This window comes from Manis pentadactyla, chromosome 8 (genome assembly GCF_030020395.1).
Source record: "Manis pentadactyla isolate mManPen7 chromosome 8, mManPen7.hap1, whole genome shotgun sequence".
Classification (NCBI taxonomy): Eukaryota; Metazoa; Chordata; class Mammalia; order Pholidota; family Manidae; genus Manis; species Manis pentadactyla.
The window spans coordinates 94,465,139-94,484,913 of record NC_080026.1 but is presented as its reverse complement, the minus strand read 5'-3'; the positions used below and the strand labels follow the sequence as shown (position 1 = coordinate 94,484,913).

Here is a 19,775-nt window from a genome sequence, read left to right as displayed (position 1 = left end):
GTGTGAGTTCTGAAACTAGGTAAGACTGCACACAGGCTGGTCATTACCGCAGGCCTGGAGGGATGTGAGCCAGAACCTGTCTGTGCTGATGGCACTGCTGGATCGCACTCCTTGTGCACACATCTCTCCCTGCTGAGCTGCGGGCTGCTGCCGGCAAAGGACACTGGCCGATTCACTCCATCTTTTCCTATGGAACCAGCCAGACGATCCTTGCTTGCTGTGCCTTTGCTGCCGCTGCTTCTATGAGCCAAGGACCCACCTTTCTAGCATTATTTGGAGGGATGTTCACCAATGCACTGGACCTCAGGCCTGGACACACCTGGACATGGCCATCCCCAAATAGTTTTAGGCTTTCCAGCTGGGAAGACAAGTCAGCGTCAACTCCTGGGCCAAGGCTAATCAACTGGAAGTGGCTGCCTGGAATGCTGTATTTGAAAAGGTGGGATCTTCACAGGAAAAGAGTGCTGTGATTGCTTAGTGATGTCTGCCATGGCTAAAGGATAAGCATGGCTGTGGTTTATTCAATGATTCTCCCTGAGCACTGGTTTTCAACCCTGATAGTAAGTGAGAGTCACCTGGGGAGCTTCAGAAATTACTGAGGCCTGGGTCTCATCCTCAGAGATTATGACTGAATTGGTCTGGGTATGGTGTGGGAATGGTTGTTTAAAGCTCCACAGGTGATTCCAATCTAGAATCGGCAAAGATTGAGGGCTGTGCCTTAGAGCACCCAGCTTCCTTAAAGAGTACTAGGTGTCTCAGCAGGAGCGGCTGCCTGTGTGTGCTGGCTCAGCAGCAAGGCCAGGCTGGCAGGGGTCTGCTGCCCAGGGATGGATGCTGGCTGAACAGGTCTGTGGTCCTTGTTTTATCTGAGACACAAGGGCTTGGGGGGCATCTAGGCCTGTGTTGAGTGGTCTATTTCAAGCTAGCTCCCCTGGTTTTAAGGAAGGGGTGGGGCAGGAGGGAATGGGTGTGGATGTAAAAGGGCAACATGAGGGACTCATCCTTGTGGTGATGGGGATGTTCTGGGTCTTGACTGTGTCAATGTCAACACCCTGATGGTGACAGTGTGCTAGAGTTCTGTAAGATGTTACCACAAGGGGAAGCTGGGTAATGGGTTCATGCGATCGCTGTATTATTTCTTAAAACTGCATGTGTATCTGCAATCAGAACAAGGAACTTTAATTAAAAAGAAAACCAGCTCCCTCAACAGGAGGAAGGTTTGAAAGAGATCTCTGGAAAATGGAGCTGCAGGCAGTGACAAGACTGGGCAGAAGAGTGAGCTAGGTGACTCCAAACTGTAACTCTTGAGATTTTTTATAGAACCAGGGACTGGTGACCTTCCTGGGGTCTATTCACATGCAAGGGAGCTTTGGTGGGGGGGCGGGGAGGCAGAATGAGAAAGTAGGACTTGATGAGGGAGCCCCATCCTCAAAGTAGGGGAAAAGAGAAAGAGGGAACAGGACTCCGGAGGGAACACATGATGTCTGATGCCCCATCAGCTGGAAGACCTGCATGAGCTCCGGTTAGGAGAGGAGCTGGGAGCAGGCATGGAGTCCATCTGAGGCCATGTGGTGCCAAGCAGTACTGCCCCAGGGGCCCAGAGACCCCTGGGGGCCTCAGCAGAAGAGTCAGGCGTGGCCTCGGAGTGAAGGGGAGCCCAGGCAGCCATGCTAACCGCAGACCGCCAGCACTCCCGGGCTCGTGAGACTGAGGGAATCTGGGTTATCTTTGAGCTGCTCCCGGGACTTCCCCAGGGCAAAGCCAGCTTCAGGCTGCTTTCCGGCAATTCTGCAGCTCCCAGGCAAGAAGGAGGAGGAGAAGGGTTTGAAGAATGAAGACGGAACTCTTAAAAAGTGAAAACATTTGGGAAAGTACCTAGTGAACCTCTGGATAATAGAAGCTCACATTCAATAAGTAAATTCATTTGCTGAGTACGTGCTCTGGGCCAAGCATGGGAGGAGGCGTTGGAAATAGAGGGAGGGCGAGACACAGTCTCTGCTCTGGGGAGCCGAATGATAACTGAAGTCAACACTTTTAATGAACCAGCTACTGTTCCAAGAAATTCACACACATAAATGTCTGTAGTCCCCAGAACAACTCTCTGAGGAGGATACAGTATCTTCCTATATAATAATAGATAATAATCACCACCCTCATCTGAGTTAAGGAAAAGCCAAACAACCTGCCCTCAGTAATAAGGTAGAGCTGGGACTTGAACCCAGGCAGTTTGGCTCTATAGTCTAGGAGTTCAGCTGCTAGGCTATTATTGCCAAGTGAGCAGGCTCAGCCAAAAGGCAAGAGCTGTATCACAGTGGGCAGCTCCAGCATCCTAGCCAGCAGTCGGTCAGCTGGGACCTGTCACCACCTTGCCGGGCAGCTCTGGACCTCTTCCTGTCTCATACTGCTTCTCTGAGAGACAGGTAGGGCTCCGGGTACAAGGTCCTTGAGAGTCTCGGCAGACAAGTGCCTTGCAGGCACAAGGTGGTTGCTAGTCTCCCAGGAAATGGGAGCCCACTGGCTGTCCCATGTGAGTAGCTGCTGCTGGCTGCTGGTGACAGTGAGTGCAGGGCTGTTCCTGGCCCCACGCTATGGTTCTGAACGGGAGGTGGGTTGCTATGGCAGGCCGGGTCCCAGAGCCTCAGTGGTCCTGAAACACAGCAACATGAAATGCAGCACAGGAGACCAGGGATGGTGCCCTGTGGGTTCCATTCCTCCAGAATCAAGTTTAAACTCTTCCATGTGGCATTCCATCTAGGGATAACGTGGCCCAGCCTAGCTTTCTGATTGGTCTCTAGCTCCCCCTCTCTCTGCCCAACCTCTCCCTGCCAAGTAGGGCTCACCATTAGCAAAGGACAGACTGTGGCAGGGTTGGGATCTAGGCCCATGTCTGGCTATGAGGAGGGCCATGCGGTGAAGTGTAGAGAGCACTGATTAAGGGGTGAGACATGCCTGAGTTCTTCCTGTTCCAGCTCTGCCGCTTACCACCTCACTTCCCTGTGTCAGTTTCCTGTGGCTATTGTAATATATTACCATAAATCAGTGGCTTAAAACAACACTTTATTATTTTACAGTTCCAGAGTCCAAGATCAGTTGCACTGGCCTAAAATCAAGGTGTCAGTAGGCCTGCCTTTCTTCCAGAGACTCTAGGGGAGAATGTGCTTCTTTGCCTTTTCCAGCTGCTGCGGGTGCCTGTTTTCCCTGTGTCAGGGCCCCTTCCTCTATTTTCAAAGTCCACAAGGGCAGGTTGAGTCTTTCTTGATGTATTACTCGAACCTCTTCCTTCTGTAGTCAAACCTCCCTCATGTAAGGAGGCTTATTACACTGGGCCCACAGGGTAATCTCCCTATCTCAATTCACAACTTAATCACACTGCAAAGTCCCATTTACCGTGGGAGGTAACATCCTGAGATCCAGAGGTGCAGAGGAGTCATGTGTGGACATCTTTCAGTCTTGCACAAGCATCTACCTTATGAAATGGGATACTACGAGTTAAATGCTTAGCACAGTATCTAACCAATAAGAAGTCCATGATGGTTAACCCCAGCTGGGCATGAGAATAATTTTGAGAGCTTTCACAGAATATCAATGCCTGGGTCACTCCTGAAGATTTGGGGGCAGGAGCGTCTGTGCATTGGACTGACTAATAAGCCCTGAATTCATGTTAGCAGTTAGTCTGTTCCCCACAGCTACTTAGCACTGAATGTCAGCGCCCAGGAGCTGTGCGATAGATGTTTGTTGGATTAGACAGAACTGCATCACTCCTGGGGCCACAAACTGCCCCCAGAATCAGGGCTTGAAGAGTGAGTTTCTGTGGGTGGGCAGGCCTCCTCCAATCAACCTCACACCCAGAAATGGCTGCCTGGGGGACTGCAGTTTTTCCTCCTCCCCAGAGTCCAGTCAAGGGGGCTGCTGTGGGCAGGATCCAGCCATCAACAGGCCATTGTTAATGGAACAGAAGGGCTCTGTGCCCATGTAACACTTCGCTCCCTTATGAGGCTGCTCCCAGCTGAGGGCTGGCTTCTAGAGAACTGCAAGGCTGAGGAGGCCCCAGGGCTATGGAGTGGGGGTAGTAGGGGTGGGGGCTGAGAGCTCCCTGGCTGGAAGAGCAGAGGCAGCTTGGAACACAGGCCAGGCTCAGAAGTCAGCAGGCTGGAGAGCAGGGTACTTATGCAGGTACCTAGCCGCAAGGCCAGGAAGAGGTTTCAGGTAGAGCTGGGGATCCCGGGACAGCCAGTGATACCCACAGGACCCCAACGAGCCAGGAGGATAGCTTTCCCCATAGGGCGGTCATGCTTGACCTAGCTTCTTCCCTTTAGAAAAACAGAAAGCGAAATCCACATGGTAAATGGCGCCTTTCATTGCCTATAGAAGAACAGTGTTTTCAAAAGGGCTGGGAGGGTTTTATGTTCTGTGGGCTTGGGATTTCAGAGGTAATTCAACCAGGGCTGGGCATAAATGTCTCTCTGCTTAATAAACCTTTTCTACATTCAGCACTTCATATTAATAGTGTGAGCTGGATTTCAGCAGGGTGGTGTTTAAGATTCCAAAGACTGCCTGACCAGATTCCTCGAAAATGTCATGAACCCAAAATTCTTGTGTCAGCCATCAGTAATCCTCACCTGCTGAATAATACAGATCCTCTGGTAGTCTCTGCCAAGGGAGTACATTGCCTTAAAAGTATCCCAGGAAGGTGGGATATCAAAGTGGGTCCGGGGCCAGCAGCACCTGGGAACTTGGTAGAAATGCATATCCTCAGGCCCCTCCCCAGACCTCCTCAGTTGGAATCTCTGGGGTGGGCACAGCGAGCCGTTTCAGCAAGGGCTGCAGGTGAGCCTGGCACACGCAGAAGTTTGAGTCACTGTCTAGAGTGATATTCTTCAAACTTCAGGTTGTGTGATTCATAGGTAAGGAAGCCAAGCTTTTGTTTTTGTTAATAGAACAGAACAGAGTTGTACAGAACAGAAAAAATCAGAGTGCCTCATGTGTAATAAAGATACATACGGGTTTTATAAGACTTTTGTTTCATTATACGTGTGTTGTGTGTCTGCCTGAGGTTTTGGTTCAAAAAGATTGAAAGCCACTGTTCTAGAGCAGGAATGTACTAATTTCAACTGGCTCCCCTTTTATAATTTGTTTGAATGGGAGGTTTTAAAGATCATGCCCTGAGAGTCCCCTGGCCCCATGCAGTGCACTCATGATGCACTCAGAGGCTGTGAGCAGATGAGAGGGGCTGCTTTGGGGCAGACAGCCTCCTTATGATGCTGGCCTAAAGTGACACTAAATGTGCATTTTCCCATGTTTTTAAAACTTGCTGTCCCTCTACTGCCCCATATATATATGCCTCAAGATACACATGGACCAAATGACTAACCAGTTACATCTGGGTGGCGGAATTGAGGGATGATTTGTAGCTTCCTTCTCTGTATTTGTCTGTTTTACATACGAAGCATCTATCATTATTGTAAGAACAACAAAGTCACTACTTAAAAAAAAAATAGAAAGCTGAGGGTCCATACTTCTGGATGGAAATACAGAAAAGGGAAGGTATTTTCAAGGGAGGGCAGGCAGCCAATAGCCCAGGGCATGTGCTTCCTAAAGGGCCACACTTTACTCCATACATGCCTGGCTAAACTCTACCCATCCCCTAAGGGTGAGCCCAAACCCTGCATGTTCCCAGAGCCTTCCTTGATGCAGCCCCCCCAGAGGAACAGCACTGCCCCCTTCCCCTTACTACACATCTCCTCCTTAGAAAGCCCTTTTGCACCTCGTAGTTCTCCCCCAGCCCTGTGCACAGCCTGGATCCTCACCACTGTCCTCTCCTTCATTATCCAGATAAGCAACCTGCCCAAGATCGCCCAAGGTCACCCAGGTGGAGGCGCAAGACCTGGACAAGAAGCGCAGGGATGGCTGATGTCAAATCTCAAGCACATTGCTCTCCGGGCATTATTTATTTCTCTACCTCACACCATTCTTACCGGTTTTCACTTTGTATTAGGGTTCACATTTGCTGTACAGTTCCAAATAAATAGGAAAGAAGGGAGAGGAAGGGAGCAGGGGAGGACCTATGGTCACACGCAGGATGAGGGTGGGGAAGGGTGGACCTGCCTGTGCGGGTTAACCCGGAAAGCGGGACTCGAGGCCTCATGTTGTCCCCAGGTTATGCCTCAGTTTGACTAGTGGTGGAACAGGAAGCCTAGTAAAGTATGACTTTAATTGTATTAAAACTGGACAATTTAAAAGCAGCTTAGACACCAAGAAACTGGTAACACTGTCTGCCTTTGTGGAGAGACCTGGGGGTCTGGGGCAGGCACGGGAAGGAGATCTCACCATATATCCTTTGTACTTTCCCAGTTCCAAATCATAGGTGTATATTACTTTATGAGATTTAATCAAACTAAAAAAATAAAAATAAAAGCAGGTACCAGTTTTCTACCTATAGAGGTTAAGTTCTTTTGAGGTAAGACTCTCATTTTGGAAAATCGTTTTAGCAGGCCTTTGAATTAAGCAGAGACAAAGCCCGAAGGGAATATTTGGGAGCAGTGTGAGCAGAATTGCCTCTACAGTTGAACTTCACAGGCTCTCCTCTCCACGAGAAAAGTGACAACTCTCCAGATATTATTACTGTAGTAACCAGGCCTGACACTGATGAGGGGAGTAAATGGTTTGGGTCACCTCCCATGTGCTGGGCTGCTGAGGGCTAAGGGAGGAAGTGTCAGGAGGAAGTGCCCTACAGACTGTGGAATCCCTGGGGAGAGCAACTGGAGTTGTGCTAGGCACACAGGACCTGGGTGTTAAAGGCGATGAGGGACCCCTGAGGCTGCAGATCTTGCAGAACGACCTCTGGGAGTCTGGTACCTGTCTGTGGAGAGCAAGGCAAGGTGTCACCTGCCGGGTCACATCCAGACCAGGTCTCTCATGGAGGCCCTTTGTTTCCATGCCGCCCGTCTACAGGCAAGCATTGCCAGGACCAGGTGGGGCTGCCATCTGGGTGTCCCCCAAAGCCTGGGGAGGGCCCCTATGGCTTCAAAAGTACTCCTGGAAAATAGTGACTCATGGCCCAAGGAAACCTGAGCTTTCCAGAGGGTCATTTGCCCTGCAACACAGGGACACAGTGACCACAGAATGAATCAGACATGCAGGGCTGAGAACACAGCCAGCTATTGCCCCATTCAGTGTCAGAGGGCAGGCTCCCTCCCATCTCTCTGCAGAAAGAAGGCTTAAGAATCTTGGTTCCTTCCCTTTCTCACTGAGGGAGTTCAGGCTGGCCAGGAAACCCCTCTGAGCCTCAGTGTACTCATCTGGAAAATGGGGATAATCATGCCTCCCTTATGAGGCTGTGGTGAGGGCGCCATTCAGCACAAGGCCAGCCACTGCCCCTCCTCCCCGCTGCTGCAGGCGGCACAGGCGGAGCTGGGAGTTGTGGAGCAGCTGCAGCAGCCTGGCACGGCCCACAGACTGGGTGGAGGAGGCTGGCACTCGGCCCCTCACTTGCCTCAGACTCCTTTCGCAGGTCTGGCCCACCAGGAACAGGACAGGCGCCCCCAATTCCCCCAAGCTCCTTCCAGAGGAGAGTGTCTCACCTCAAATGGCCACATCAGCAGGGTTTGTACAGCCAAGGAATCTGGGCGCTCTCTGCTACTTAAATGGATCCACAAGCTCCAAAAAGCTCTAGGGAGTGACCCACACTCTGAGATGAAAACTCTCCTGGCACTTCCTGTCTGCACCACACCATTTGGCAGGCAAAGTTTTGGGATACCCCACCTCCCATGATTCCTGGTGGCTTCACTTGTGGCTGGATGGTGGAGTGGCTAAGAGCACTGGCACGTCTGAAGTTGAATAGCTGAGGGTTTTAATTCTGGCTATGTGACCTTGGACAGATCACCTAACCTCTCTGGGCCTCAGTGTTGACACCTGTAAAATGGGGCTACCTCATGCAAATAAGTCACTCAGCCTGAGGATTAGTTCATAAAGAGCTCTCAGATTTTCAACTGGGCCGAGAAGGCAGAAGTTGCTGGGATCTGGCATGATGCGGGGCACACAGCTCAACCTGGCTTTATTTTTAAAAAGTAATTCCAACAGCACAGCAGGCACCATTCTCAAAGGAAAAGCAACTCTAAAAACTCCACAGGTTCCTGAGCTGTCCCCTCCCGATCCAGAATTCCAACCAGAGCCCTGGCCTAGAGGCCCTTTTGGAAGCTCTTCATGCCCATCACCACTTCCAGAAGCAGGAGCCTCAGCCAGATTTATGAGTGGGGGTGAGGTGGGGGCCCCAGGCAAGGAGCAAAGTGGCGGGAGGATGGGAGACAGCGGCTGGGGAGGGGAACCCAGGACAGGAGGCTGGAGAGCTGACTTGGCCTTGCTGCCAGGGGAGTGAGAGTCTGCTTGCAGGACACTGGGTGTGCAGTCCCCAGAAGGACCACAGAGGGCAGACTGGCAGGCAGGCAGCAGACAGTGAGACTCAGTGATGGCATGTTTTATCAAAATAACCCAATGGCTTGCCCCGGGCTGTCGATAGAGAGCTATGTGCTCTAGCCTTGGGGCCTCCCCATCCCCAGGCTTGTCCAGCATCTCTCCCTGCCCCAGGGACCCATGGCTCCAACATCAGTGTTCTGCTCCTGGCTGCAGCCCAAGTCCAGGGCATGTCCCCATGCCGCCTCTGTCATGTCTGTCCAATCTCTACATCGAGGGAAGACCTAAGCACCAGACAGATCTGAGTTTCAGTACTGCCTCTGACTCTTCCAGGGACCTCAGGTGGGTTACTCTGCCTCCCTGAGCCTCGGTCTCCTCATCTGTAAAATGGAGACATTGCTAACAACCTTGCTGGGTTGTGTGGGGTGAGAATGTCTGTAAAGTACCTGGCATTCAGCAGGTGCTTAGCAAATGGAAAGTATGACATTCAAGGGCCTCTCTGATCCAACCTCAATTCACTTTTGTAGCTACTTTTCTAAAAAAAGAATAACAGATTACTTTTCTTGATGTTCACTGTGTGCCAGGCATTGTTATAAACACTTGTATAGAAACACATTTTATTCTCTTATCACCACCATGTAGTGTGTACTATTAGTATCTCCATTTTACAGATAAGAAAACTAAGACACAGAGAGGTCAAGCCACTTGACAGTGATCACACATGATCCTTCCCTTTCTCGCTGAGGGAGTTGAGGCTGGCCAGGAAACCCCTCTGAGCCAGTAAGTGAGGAGTGGGGTTTCCCGTGAGCAGCCTGGCCCTAGAGCCTGTATACATAACCACCACCCCATCCTGCCTCACCTCTTTCTCTCTTCTTTGTGCATCATACATATTACAGTCAAGTTCACTGGACGCCTCACCATCCCCTCATTCAATCTAAATTTCCCCATCCCTCAGCTTCTGTCCAGGTTCCCTTCTTGCATTGGAATGCCCACCTCCTCCAAGAAGCCTTCCCCAGGTCCTTATGTCCACCTTTGTGGGTTCATCACAGTTGGGCTTGAAGGTGGGTATTTGTGCCCAATTCTCTTCTCTTTTTCTAGCCTGGAGGGGCCTTCTGCTACCCCCAGCCCACCTTGTACCATGTCAGGCATACAACCGCAGGACAGGATGGGCCTTGGCTAAAGCCCCCTAATATGTGCTCTCCAGGTGGCATGGAGGAGAATCCAGTGCTTGGGATTCTGCCTCTTCTGCAAGGACAGCTCAAGGGCTGTATCTGGAATCACCCCCAGGGAGGCAGCCTTCCAGCTGGGCTCCCTTCTCTCTGCTCAGGGGAAAGGACTCAGCCATGGGAGGCCTCCATTGCCTGAGGAGGCTGAACCCTGGAGAGGCTGAATGGACGTCCATCTACAAAGGGAATAGGACCGGAACCCTTGCTGATGGGTTTGAGTAGTGGGCCTCTAGTGTAGCCATCCATCAGCCTGCCTAGTTCAGTGGGGCCTCTGGTAGGGGTTCAGGCTCATCCTCAGGATCCCAGCCCGGCGCCATCAGGGTACCAGCTGCAAGAAGCCATCTGCCCAGGGTCCCACTCTCCCATTCCCTCCCTGTCCCACACAGGGGCTCTGGTCCATGTCAGCCACTCTCTCCAAGTCACCAGGACTCCCACCACCTCTGCCCAGACAGATTCCTCCATAAGAGGAGCATCCTGTCCTGGGAGGAGCAGATCCACCCCTCCTGCATCCGCCCAAGTCACGTCCACCTCATTCACTTGCGTCACTGGTGGCTCCACAGTCAGGTATGGTTACTCACTGCATGGAGGGGGCTGTGCTAAGCAGTGGGGACACAAAGGTAAACAAGGCAGACCCTGTCCTGCCTCAGAGAGCTCACTGTCCCGTGCAAACCACAAACCCAGCAATGGTAACAGCAGGGGAGAGTGTGATGAGGGGATGTGCAGGCAGCTCTTGGGAGGGCTGCTAAACAAGGCTTCCAGAAAGTGACATCCAAGCTGAGACCTAAGGATGACTGGGAGATGGCCAAAAGAAAAGGAAGGAGAGAGCAGATGTGTGTGTCTGGGAAATGAAGTGTTTGGTACTTGGAACACTGAGCACAAGGTGAGGGCTGGCAAAAGATGAGGCTGGAGTATAATATTCTCTGGAAGATCATGGGAGCTATGCAGCATCGTGAGCAGCTTGGTGCTTACTACAGGGTGGGGTTTTTGTCTTGCTGGAACAGCCAGGGATGACAGAGAGGCCCCGGCTCTGCCAGTTCCTCTTTACTATTTTAAATCCCTCCTGCTGCCATCTATTGCCACTTCCTGAGCTGGGGTCATTGCCAAAGGGAGCAGCAATCCGCTGATGGCCAGCCTTGCAAAAGAGGCTGTTGTACCATCAGAAATGCCCTGCCCAGGCTCAGCCTTGGGGAGAGCCACAGCTCTGACTTCCACTTGTAGTGCCCCCAGGGTCTGTCCCTGAAGCCAGCCTCCCCAGAGCTTCCCAGCCAGAAGTCAGCAGGATGGCCCGGCCACAGTTATGAAATGACTGTTCCTGTGTGCCATTTGCCTCTCAGGCTGCAGCCACAGCAGGACACCATGCAGGTGGTATCTTGGCAGGATTAGTTTAAGAGCACTGACTCCAGCCAGGCTGCAGAGCTCAGACACCCAGATTTGCACACTAGCTGGAGATGCCGGCAACTTCATCTGCCTGTCTGGTTCTGTTTGCCCATCTATAAAATGGTGCTACCAAATGTACCGACCTTGAGAGCTTCCTGTGCGGACTCAGTGAGTGCAGGCCCCCAAGTGCTGTGTACAGTGGTGCACACGCTGGCTATCATTACATTGTTTCCTGCATGCCCACCCCTGGACACCTGTGTCAGATGCAAGGAGGAAAGTGAAAGAAAAATCACCCGTCTCTCAGAAAAACATGTAACAGGGTGCCTGACCTTCACAGTCATGGGTGTTTCGGTTCTTCCTCCCCTGTCAGGGTAACATCCCCTTCTTGACTCATGTGTTCCAGGTTTCTGATCTTGGGCCTCTTCAAGCATGTCTGTCCTTAACCCTGCAGTGACAGGAGGGCCAGGGGCTCAAAGCCCTGTCCAGGCACTGTCTGGAAGATCAGAGTTGTGAAATTCCTCGCTGAAAATCTGCATTCTCAGCTAGGGGGCTGGCCCAGTTTGTTTTCAAAATATTCCTCAGTGCTGCTTTGACTCAGACATATTAGCACTTTCCAGAATCCTGCAGATGGTGAGGCAGCTGGAGAGGAAAGGACAAGAGGGGCACAGAGAAGAGAGTGGGAGAGGCCTGGGGTCAAATCTCAGGGAGCTGTGTGGGCTGGTACAGGCACAGCCATCGCATGGCATGTAAGAACAGGCATGCATGCACACACAGGGCAGAAGCAGGTCAGCCTGTAGAGGGAGGCTTTCAACATCTAAGATGCAGAGCCTTCTTATGAATCAGAACTTTCCTCAGAAGTCCAATATGTAGAGCACATGAATGAGGGAGAGGCCTGGAGTCCCCCTCCCATCAGGCCTCTGAAGGGTCCCTGCTGAACTCTGGGGCTCCACAGGAACCCTTAGTTTGAAAATCCCTGCTGCTAAAGGAATCACACTCTTCTCTGGGGAGTTAGGACCCACACTGTTTTAAAATAATGATCTTCCTGAGGGAAGATGGAATTATCTTTCTAATAAATTACAATTTGAGTCTAGTATAGCAAATGCCACCCATCCTGAGAATCAGGGCTCAGAAAGGACAAAGTGATTGATCCCATTCCCATGATTCACTGACAAATTCGTGAGTACCTCTCTAAGAAATCTTGTGCATTTGGGTCTGAATATCTGGGCAGACCATGTGGTAATAGTTATAACACATACTTAGCTCTCACTATGTGCAGGCACATTTCTAAACTCCTCACAGATATTTATCTACTTACAACCCTATTACCTATGACTTATTACCATCCCTCTTTTACTGATTAGGAAAATAAGGCACAGAGAGTTTTTAAGTAACTTGCCCAAGATTGCACAGCTAAGCAGTACCTCAGGCATTCTGGCTGGAGAATATGTGCTCATAACTGTTACATAATTTGCCTTTTGGAATGAATGTGCCCCTGTGTTTGTGTATCTGTGTGTGTGTGTGTGTGTGTGCAAGCACTAGTGCCTCCTAAAGTTATGGTGTGTAATGCACCTGGCTGTTTACTGAAATGCAGTGGGGGGGGGGGTGCCTGAGAGTGTGTGTATGTGTAATACAACCCATGGCTATGTGCACAATAGTCTGTGAGTATGTGAGTGTGCAGCCTCTCTCTCTCTCACCAAGGCTACAGACTATTGGGCTCACCCCCAAGTTCCCTCTTAGTGGCTTGGCAGCTGTAGGACAAAGGGGCTCCCCAAAAGAGGCAGGACCTGCTCCCCTGATTCAGAGGTTTCTATTTGCTGACCTAGCTCTGCATAGCCACATACAAGGAGAAGGCCCCTCAGCCCCTCCCAGGGTCTGAGGTGAGGGCGCTCAGGGAACTGCTCCCCGCTAGAGCCGTGATTCTATTCTTTTCACTGAGTGTTGGGTTTTAGAGTAGGTCAGGGGGATAAACTGAAGTTATTAAATTAGTATGAATTTGCTTCCTATGCCACATAGTAATTAACTTACAAAAGTGATTGAGCTTCTTGAAACCAATGGTGTAAACTTACACCATCAGCACCCTAAACTGATGTGCCTAAGCTGATACCACTCCAGTCAAAAGCAAAGAACCTTAACATTCTAGCTAGTCTAAGGAGCCCTACAATGTAAATGTATGATGTTTGAAGGTATCTTCACATGTTAGCCCCACCTTGGAGGGATATCGGTGGTGTAAATTAGCTTTGATCTGTCCTCTCTAAACTAATGTTTAAGGAACAAAGCTTCCAGCTGACAAAACTGGGAAAAAAACCCCACCATTCGCCATCATCAAAGTCAAACTCACAGATGGAGAGACCACCCTTTGCCTCACTGAGCAGACCCGGGCTGGGAGACTTACTCAGATGGAGCGGGGCTGAGCTGCAACCCCAGGGGCAGCCGGTCGGTCCTCCCACATGTTCCTCCAGTTCATAGCTGCCAGCACGCCTTCAGCACAAGGACAGGCCACTGGTGGGTGTGTTCCCTGACTTTTGAGGCTCCCAAAGTCAAGGGGGAGGGTCTGGGCAGAGAGGGGGTGGGAAGGAGGGAGCTGGTGAAGGCAGCCAGTGAGCCAGGTGTAACCACGGAGGTCAAAACAAGAGCTTTCCAGGCTGGCCTCTGAGATGGTTGTTTACTTGTGGCATTCAAGAGGGGCTGAACTGGGAACTGGCTTATTTATTTTCCACACTTTCCCTCCAAATCCTTTTCAGAGAGTCCTCTGGAACCCCAGTGATAAATTTCCCAGGGCCCAGAGAAACCCACAGTCCCTCAGCACACAGCCATCTTTGTGGGATGGCGGTGGGTGTGCAGGAGCAACCAGCCAGAGTTAGGGCCATGGAGACGAAGGCTGAGTGTGTGCACCTTCAAGCACAGGACAGACTGTCCAGCCTGCCCGGGTCCACCCCACACTCAGCTGCAGAATCTGCCTGCTTGGGACAGGACAAGTGGTGTTCTGTCATCTGTTTAGGCCTCAAAGAAGAAAAAGTCACAAGTATTTTTGTTTAAGGAATGAAAGGGAGAGCTGCTTTCCTTCCCTCCTGTGTGATTTCATGAAGGGCAAAACCTTCTCTGAGTGTTTCCTTGAGGCTAAGACCCCCGTGGCTCACCTGCCTTATGACTTCCCAGCAGAGATGTTTGTTCACAGCACCTCCCTGGCTTTACCCTTCATCTGACAATGTTACCAAATACCTCCACATGTTGGACACTGGGACTGAGCCAGGGGTACAAAGATGAGTAGCCCCTGCCCCTTGGGTGGGGCAACTTCTCCCCACACCCAGCCTCCAGCTTCCATCCTGGGCGGAGTGGCCACTCCACAGTGGAGAGCGGAGAGGGCTCCAGCACCTTTGCAGCTCATGCTGTGAAGCCTCTCAGAGCTCACCCAGGTGGGCATGGGCCAGCTGGTCAGGGCTTATCCTCTGCTCCTTGTTTAAGGTCACCAGCTTTTCCCATACTGTGGACACCCATTTCAGGGGCTTTTGGGGCAGAGAAAAGGGATGGGCAGAGCAAGGAGAAGTAACCCCTCTCAGCCCTTGGCCGGGGGTGGGGTGGGGTATAGAATACCAACAAGGCTGAAAACCCGCTGCCCCTAAGTGCCTGCAGGTGTGCCTTGAAGGCTGCATGTCTTGCCGTTTCCTAGCTTTGTGACTTTGGACACCCACTGCACCTCCCTGAGCCTCATTTCCTCATCTGTAAAGTGGGGACAATAATCTCTGTCCCTCTGGGGGGCATGTGTCAGAATAGCTTGTGTGATTATCACCCCCCACCCCCCACCCCCCGACCCCACCCCCCAGGCTGCCCAGGTTCCGCCTCATCCATCTCTCCTAAGGACCAGACACTACAGAGGAGTCTGGCTTTCCAGGGCATGTGGCAGGGGTGGGACATGTCCCTTTGACTTCATCACATGAGAGCAGATGAGGTCAGGTGAGGGCGGAAAAGGGAAAGGAATATAGTAATCCATTTGAGGATGTTTACCTGGCAATTTCTCCCAAACTCAAACATGTGACACTACGGTCACAGGTGGAAGCTTCATCCCTACTTCTAGGATGAGCAGTGAATCGTCTCTCTCTGGAATTACTGCAACATCTCCCTGCAGTGATTCCCAAACCCCCCATCATCTGCTGACCCCAGATCCACACGGAAGGCACTATCAGCCTGTGCTGCCCAGCCTTTGACTCCCATGGCCCAGAGTGTAACCCAAGCTGGGCAGAATGTGTGGGGGAAAAGGACTGCAGTCAGAGGCATCAGGACCATTTAGTAAGTGCATCAATGTTGCTTCCTTATTGCCATGGAAAACAGGCAGGGCCCTTAGAGACAGCCTGGCATGGTGGAGACAGCATGGCTTCCGGAGTTGGAATGTCCAGGTTCAAATCCTGGCTTTATCTCTAACCAGCTAGGTGGCCTCAAAAAAGATACTTAATTTTTGTGAGCCTCAGTTTCCTAATCTGTAAAATGGTTGTAAAACGCTAACCTCATAGGGATGTAAGGGCTTAATGAATGCAGAGCTCCTGATTCACAGAAGACATAATTAAGGTGGAAAGGTGATATTGGAAAAGGATTGGGTGCAGTGTTCCATCTGAAATTGGGGTTGGCCAAGCCCTGATCACTCCCACTCTCTTCTGGGGCCACAGTTCTGGGTGCTGCTCACATACTTTGCTAATTTCAGCATTAAGACCATTTAGAAGCTTGAAATGTACATTGAACCTAGTCACAAAGGGGCAGGGTGGGGAACCATACATTTCTTTGTGATCACACAGCCAGGTAGCCCCCACATCCTTGCATGTTCTCATTCCCATGCCAGTAGGGAATCATTCCCCAGAATGCCTTGCAATCTCAGTTCCAGGAACATGATGTGTCTCTGCTCCTCTGGGAAGTTCACGCCAGCTGGCACAGAGGAACCCACCCAATGCTCACTACAGGGATTATGACCAACACCCCCTTCCCCCATCCCCTTCACCTGCTGCTGCCAAGGAGCCTCGCTCTGCTGGAGGACACAGCTCCTAGACCCTTCATGAGACCCATGTCCAGCCAGGCCACCAGGAGCCAGGAAGAAACATCCCACATCACCCCTAGCTTAGCCAGATGTAGAAATGGAGACCTTCTTGCTGCCCCTCTTAGGGGAGCAGAGGCCAATTGACATTTAAGTCCCTGATGCCAGCCCCCAGGGCACAGTGGAACTTGCTGCTTGCGCCACGCCCCCAAACAAATCAGGCAGGGTTTTCTGAAACAGTAAGGGCTCCCTCCTCTGCAGGAAGCCCAATTCCAACCCAGCTGAGGACACCAGGCTTGGCTTAACAAACGCTAATATTGGTGTCATCATTCATCAAACAACTATTTATTGAGTATCTACTATGTGCCAGGCACTGTTCTAAGTCCAGGGCAATCTTTGAAACATCCTGTGGTGCCAGGACATCACAGTATCCGAAAACAAACACAACTTCAGGTGCAATTAAAATAAGGCTTCAGACAGCCCTGGTCTCTCCTGACCTTGGAATCTCCATCATCCCCCAAGCCGTGTTACGTATACCCCAGGCCTGCAATCTCTTCAGCGGGTCTCCCTGGAAGTCCCTCTGAGGAAGCACATCCGCTGGGGGGAAGGGTCTGTGCTTCCCTCGCAGGCCTTGTCACTGCCACCACCCAGCTGTCCAGCGCAATGCGGGCCTGCCAGCCTTTTCCACTCTGCTCACAGACCCCAGCACGCCGGTTGTGAGTTTATGAATCATTCCCTCCTTCCTCCTGGCCTCGCCTCCGGAAGGGCTGCGCACACCCAGACACATTACCCAGACACCGAGTTTCCAAACCAAACTTGTTCGTGATAAATCCGGAGAATCGCCTGCAGTGTCTGCTTTCCCCTCCCGACTTCTCCTCCTCTGGGTCCGAGCCAGGACTTTCCAAAGACAAGTCAGCCTCTGCCCTGCCTCTCGCGCTTTTGGGGCTTCACACTGCGGGGGACGCAGGGGCAGCAGGCCAAGACCGCGGACTTACCGGAGAGCAGGAGGGCACGCTTGGTCTAGGGATCCAAACCCCCACGCTCCCAGGATTGTGCATTTTGGTCTGTGGCGTGTGCCTGGTCCTTGTGCGGTGTGCTCAGAAGCGTGTGCGCCGTGTGTCTGTGGCTGGAGCGCTGAGCTGTGTGTATCTGGTAGTTGTGAGTCTGGGTGCAGTGGGTCTAGGGGTTCTGGGTGCCCGCCTGCAGTTTTCTCCGAGCCGGGAACTCTCACCCACCCTAGGTTTCGCCCCCTCTTCCTCCAAAGTTTGGCGCGCGCACCCGGACCGGGAAGGTGGAGAGGCGCACAGCTGGGCGGCCTCCTCCGGGCCCCAGAGGCGGTTCCGGGACGCCGGCGCCCTACTTACCCGGCCGCCAAGCCTCCTCCGGCGGGGGCGGATCCCACTCTTCGCGGCTGGGTCCGGCGCGGGCAGAATCCACTAGCAACTTTGCTCTCCTTTCTTGCAGAACCCGGCAGAAGCAGCTCTGGGGCTCCAGATCCCTCACGACCTGGGATTTGCGCCCTCCCCGCGGGCAGCGGCAGTGGCGGCTGGGTGGGTGGGTGGGTGGGTGGGAGGCGCGGCCCCGCGGGTTCGCACGCCGGGCGGGAAGCGGCGCCAGGCGGGCGACGTCCTGCGCAGCAAGCGAGCGAGCGAGCGGTCCTGCCTGGCGCCCTCCCCGCTCGGGCCCGGGCCGACGAGCGGCCCGCGGCGGCGGCGGATTCCTGAACGGCGTCCAAGGCGCTTGGGGAGCCCTCCTCCTCTTCCTCAGCCCACCCAGCTCCCACCCCTGAGCGCCCGGCAACTTGGGAACTGGTGGTGAAGTTGGCGCAGCCCAGGCTGCGCGCCCGCTGGGCCTCCGAGTGGAAGAAGGGGCGGAGAAGGAGGAACTGATGATGGAGGGGGCCCGCCCCCGTCCCCGGGGAGCCGCGCTCACCAGGACCCCTGAGTGGGTCTTTGTTCCAGGCGCTGCACCTCGGCCCGCCCCTCCCCCGGGACTCGCTTTGGCCGCTCGGACCCCCATCCGCTCCCAGAAAAGCTGGGAGGAGCTCCGGGCCCCTGGGTGGGTAGGTGGGGGGAGAGGCGGCGCGCAGATCATTGCGGTTTCGCCCTGCCAGAGCACCCCCAGCCATTACGGCCCTCCCATCCTATGCCTCCCCGGAGAGACCCTCTGGCTGCATGGGTTTTTGGCCATCTCTGGCTCCGGGAGGGTCTTCTCGCCCCTCCGGGGGAATGGGGAAGGTGTCAAAATGACAGCCCCCACCCCCGGGCTTCCAAAGACCACAGCACTCCCCTTCTGGGCGGTCACAGGTCACCACTGGGGCTGCTGAACGAGTGAGGACCCCATCGCCTCCAGCATGAGGGGCAGTCCCCAGCTGGGCAGCGCCAGCTCAGCTCAGGCGTACAAGGCCAGCTTCACTAGGAGTGTGGTGAAGGACTCGGTATTGGAACACAAACAGCCTCTGTTCCTTGCCAGAATCCTGGCCATGCCCCTGCCTCCCAGGCTTTGATTCTGGCTTGGGAGGCTTTTCTCCAGTCTTCCCGACACTTAGGAAGTCTTCTAACTTCCTTAGCAACCTAATCAGGCCTCTCTAACAGTGTCCTGGCATTTAATGGGATAGTATAGGTTTTAGACATAAGTCATTTCCTGTAAAGAAGTAGGAAAATCCACAAAAGTAAAAACCTCAGCACCTGCACTTGGCCTCCCTTTGTCATTCTCAACATTTGTAGATGAAAAACCCAATTAGAATGGATCATGACCCAGTCCTCCCAAGACCGATACTCACAGGTAGGATAAGATAGAGGTCTCTGTTCATTATCTGGGTCCAGAGCAGCCAAAGTCTCCACCACATGTGGAAGCTGGAGGGGTCTGGGCAAAATGCTCCAGACACAAGCAGAAAATCTGGCTGGGCACTTTAGCAGCTCTGTGAGCTGCTGTACGGGCCAGAGATTCGGTGAGAATTCAGAGCCTGGCACGTCCTGTGCTAGCCCCTGAATCCCTCCTCCGGCATCTCCAGCAGCCCTCACTGCCCTTGCCCCACATCACAGGGGGCAGGCTCTGCCTGTACTTGGTCTGTATGCTCTGCATCTGGTGTTCCGAGCAGGTTTCTTGGCATGTGGGTTCTCCAGGCTCTACCACCTCTTTTCAGAAGAGAAGGCCTCAGTTTCAGCCTCACAAATCTGTCAGGAAGAGATATTTAACTGTGCCTGCTGGCCTCATAAAGGAGGCCTTCCATTGAGACATAAGGAATCTTGGATTTTATTGCTAGAACTTTATGATTCACCTCAGGGGACATGAAGGCCACTACCTAGAACTGTGTAACCATCAGATTATAGAAAATAGGACTGTGTGTTACTGAGGTGGGGGTGGGGGAGGGAGGAGCACGAGTGGTCACAGAGAAGTTCCTGTGTTCCTCCAATCCTTGTTGAGCACATACTGATACTGGGGCCCATAAAGGTAAACAAACCTTCATCCCACCTTATATCTAGAGAAGACAGACCTATGTCTAAATTAATGCTAGTGATACACATGCTGTGTGAGGTGAGGCTGGGTTCAGAGGCATGGGCATGGGGGTGGTTCTCCAGAACAAGACCACAGGCTCGCACAACTCCAGGGGGCACCAGGCATACAGAATATGATGTGACTGTTAGCCTCTGACACTGTGCAAAGCAGCCTTATTGCAGCTGAAGACCCCAGGTTTGGGCTGGAGGTGAGCTGGAGTTCTACAGGTAGAAAAGAAGGGCTCTCCA

General features: G+C 52.6%; 1 protein-coding gene across 4 annotated transcripts in view; it reads right to left on the bottom strand.

Annotated features, from left to right (window-relative positions):
* Window positions 1-18,643, bottom strand: part of CHST3 (carbohydrate sulfotransferase 3) — a 42,883-nt gene extending 24,240 nt beyond the window's left edge. The window contains exons 1-2 of one of the 4 annotated variants that reach the window (XM_036928742.2): window positions 17,394-17,523; window positions 13,405-13,563 (exon numbers count right to left, since the gene is read on the bottom strand). Coding sequence is in view for 1 of the 4 variants with exons in the window: in XM_036928740.2 (XP_036784635.2) it covers window positions 17,394-18,157 (764 nt within the window). In the remaining 3 variants the exon portion in view is untranslated. The other 3 variants (XM_036928740.2, XM_036928741.2, XM_036928743.2) reach the window with 3 other exon arrangements.
* Between the last annotated feature and the right edge of the window lie 1,132 nt (window positions 18,644-19,775).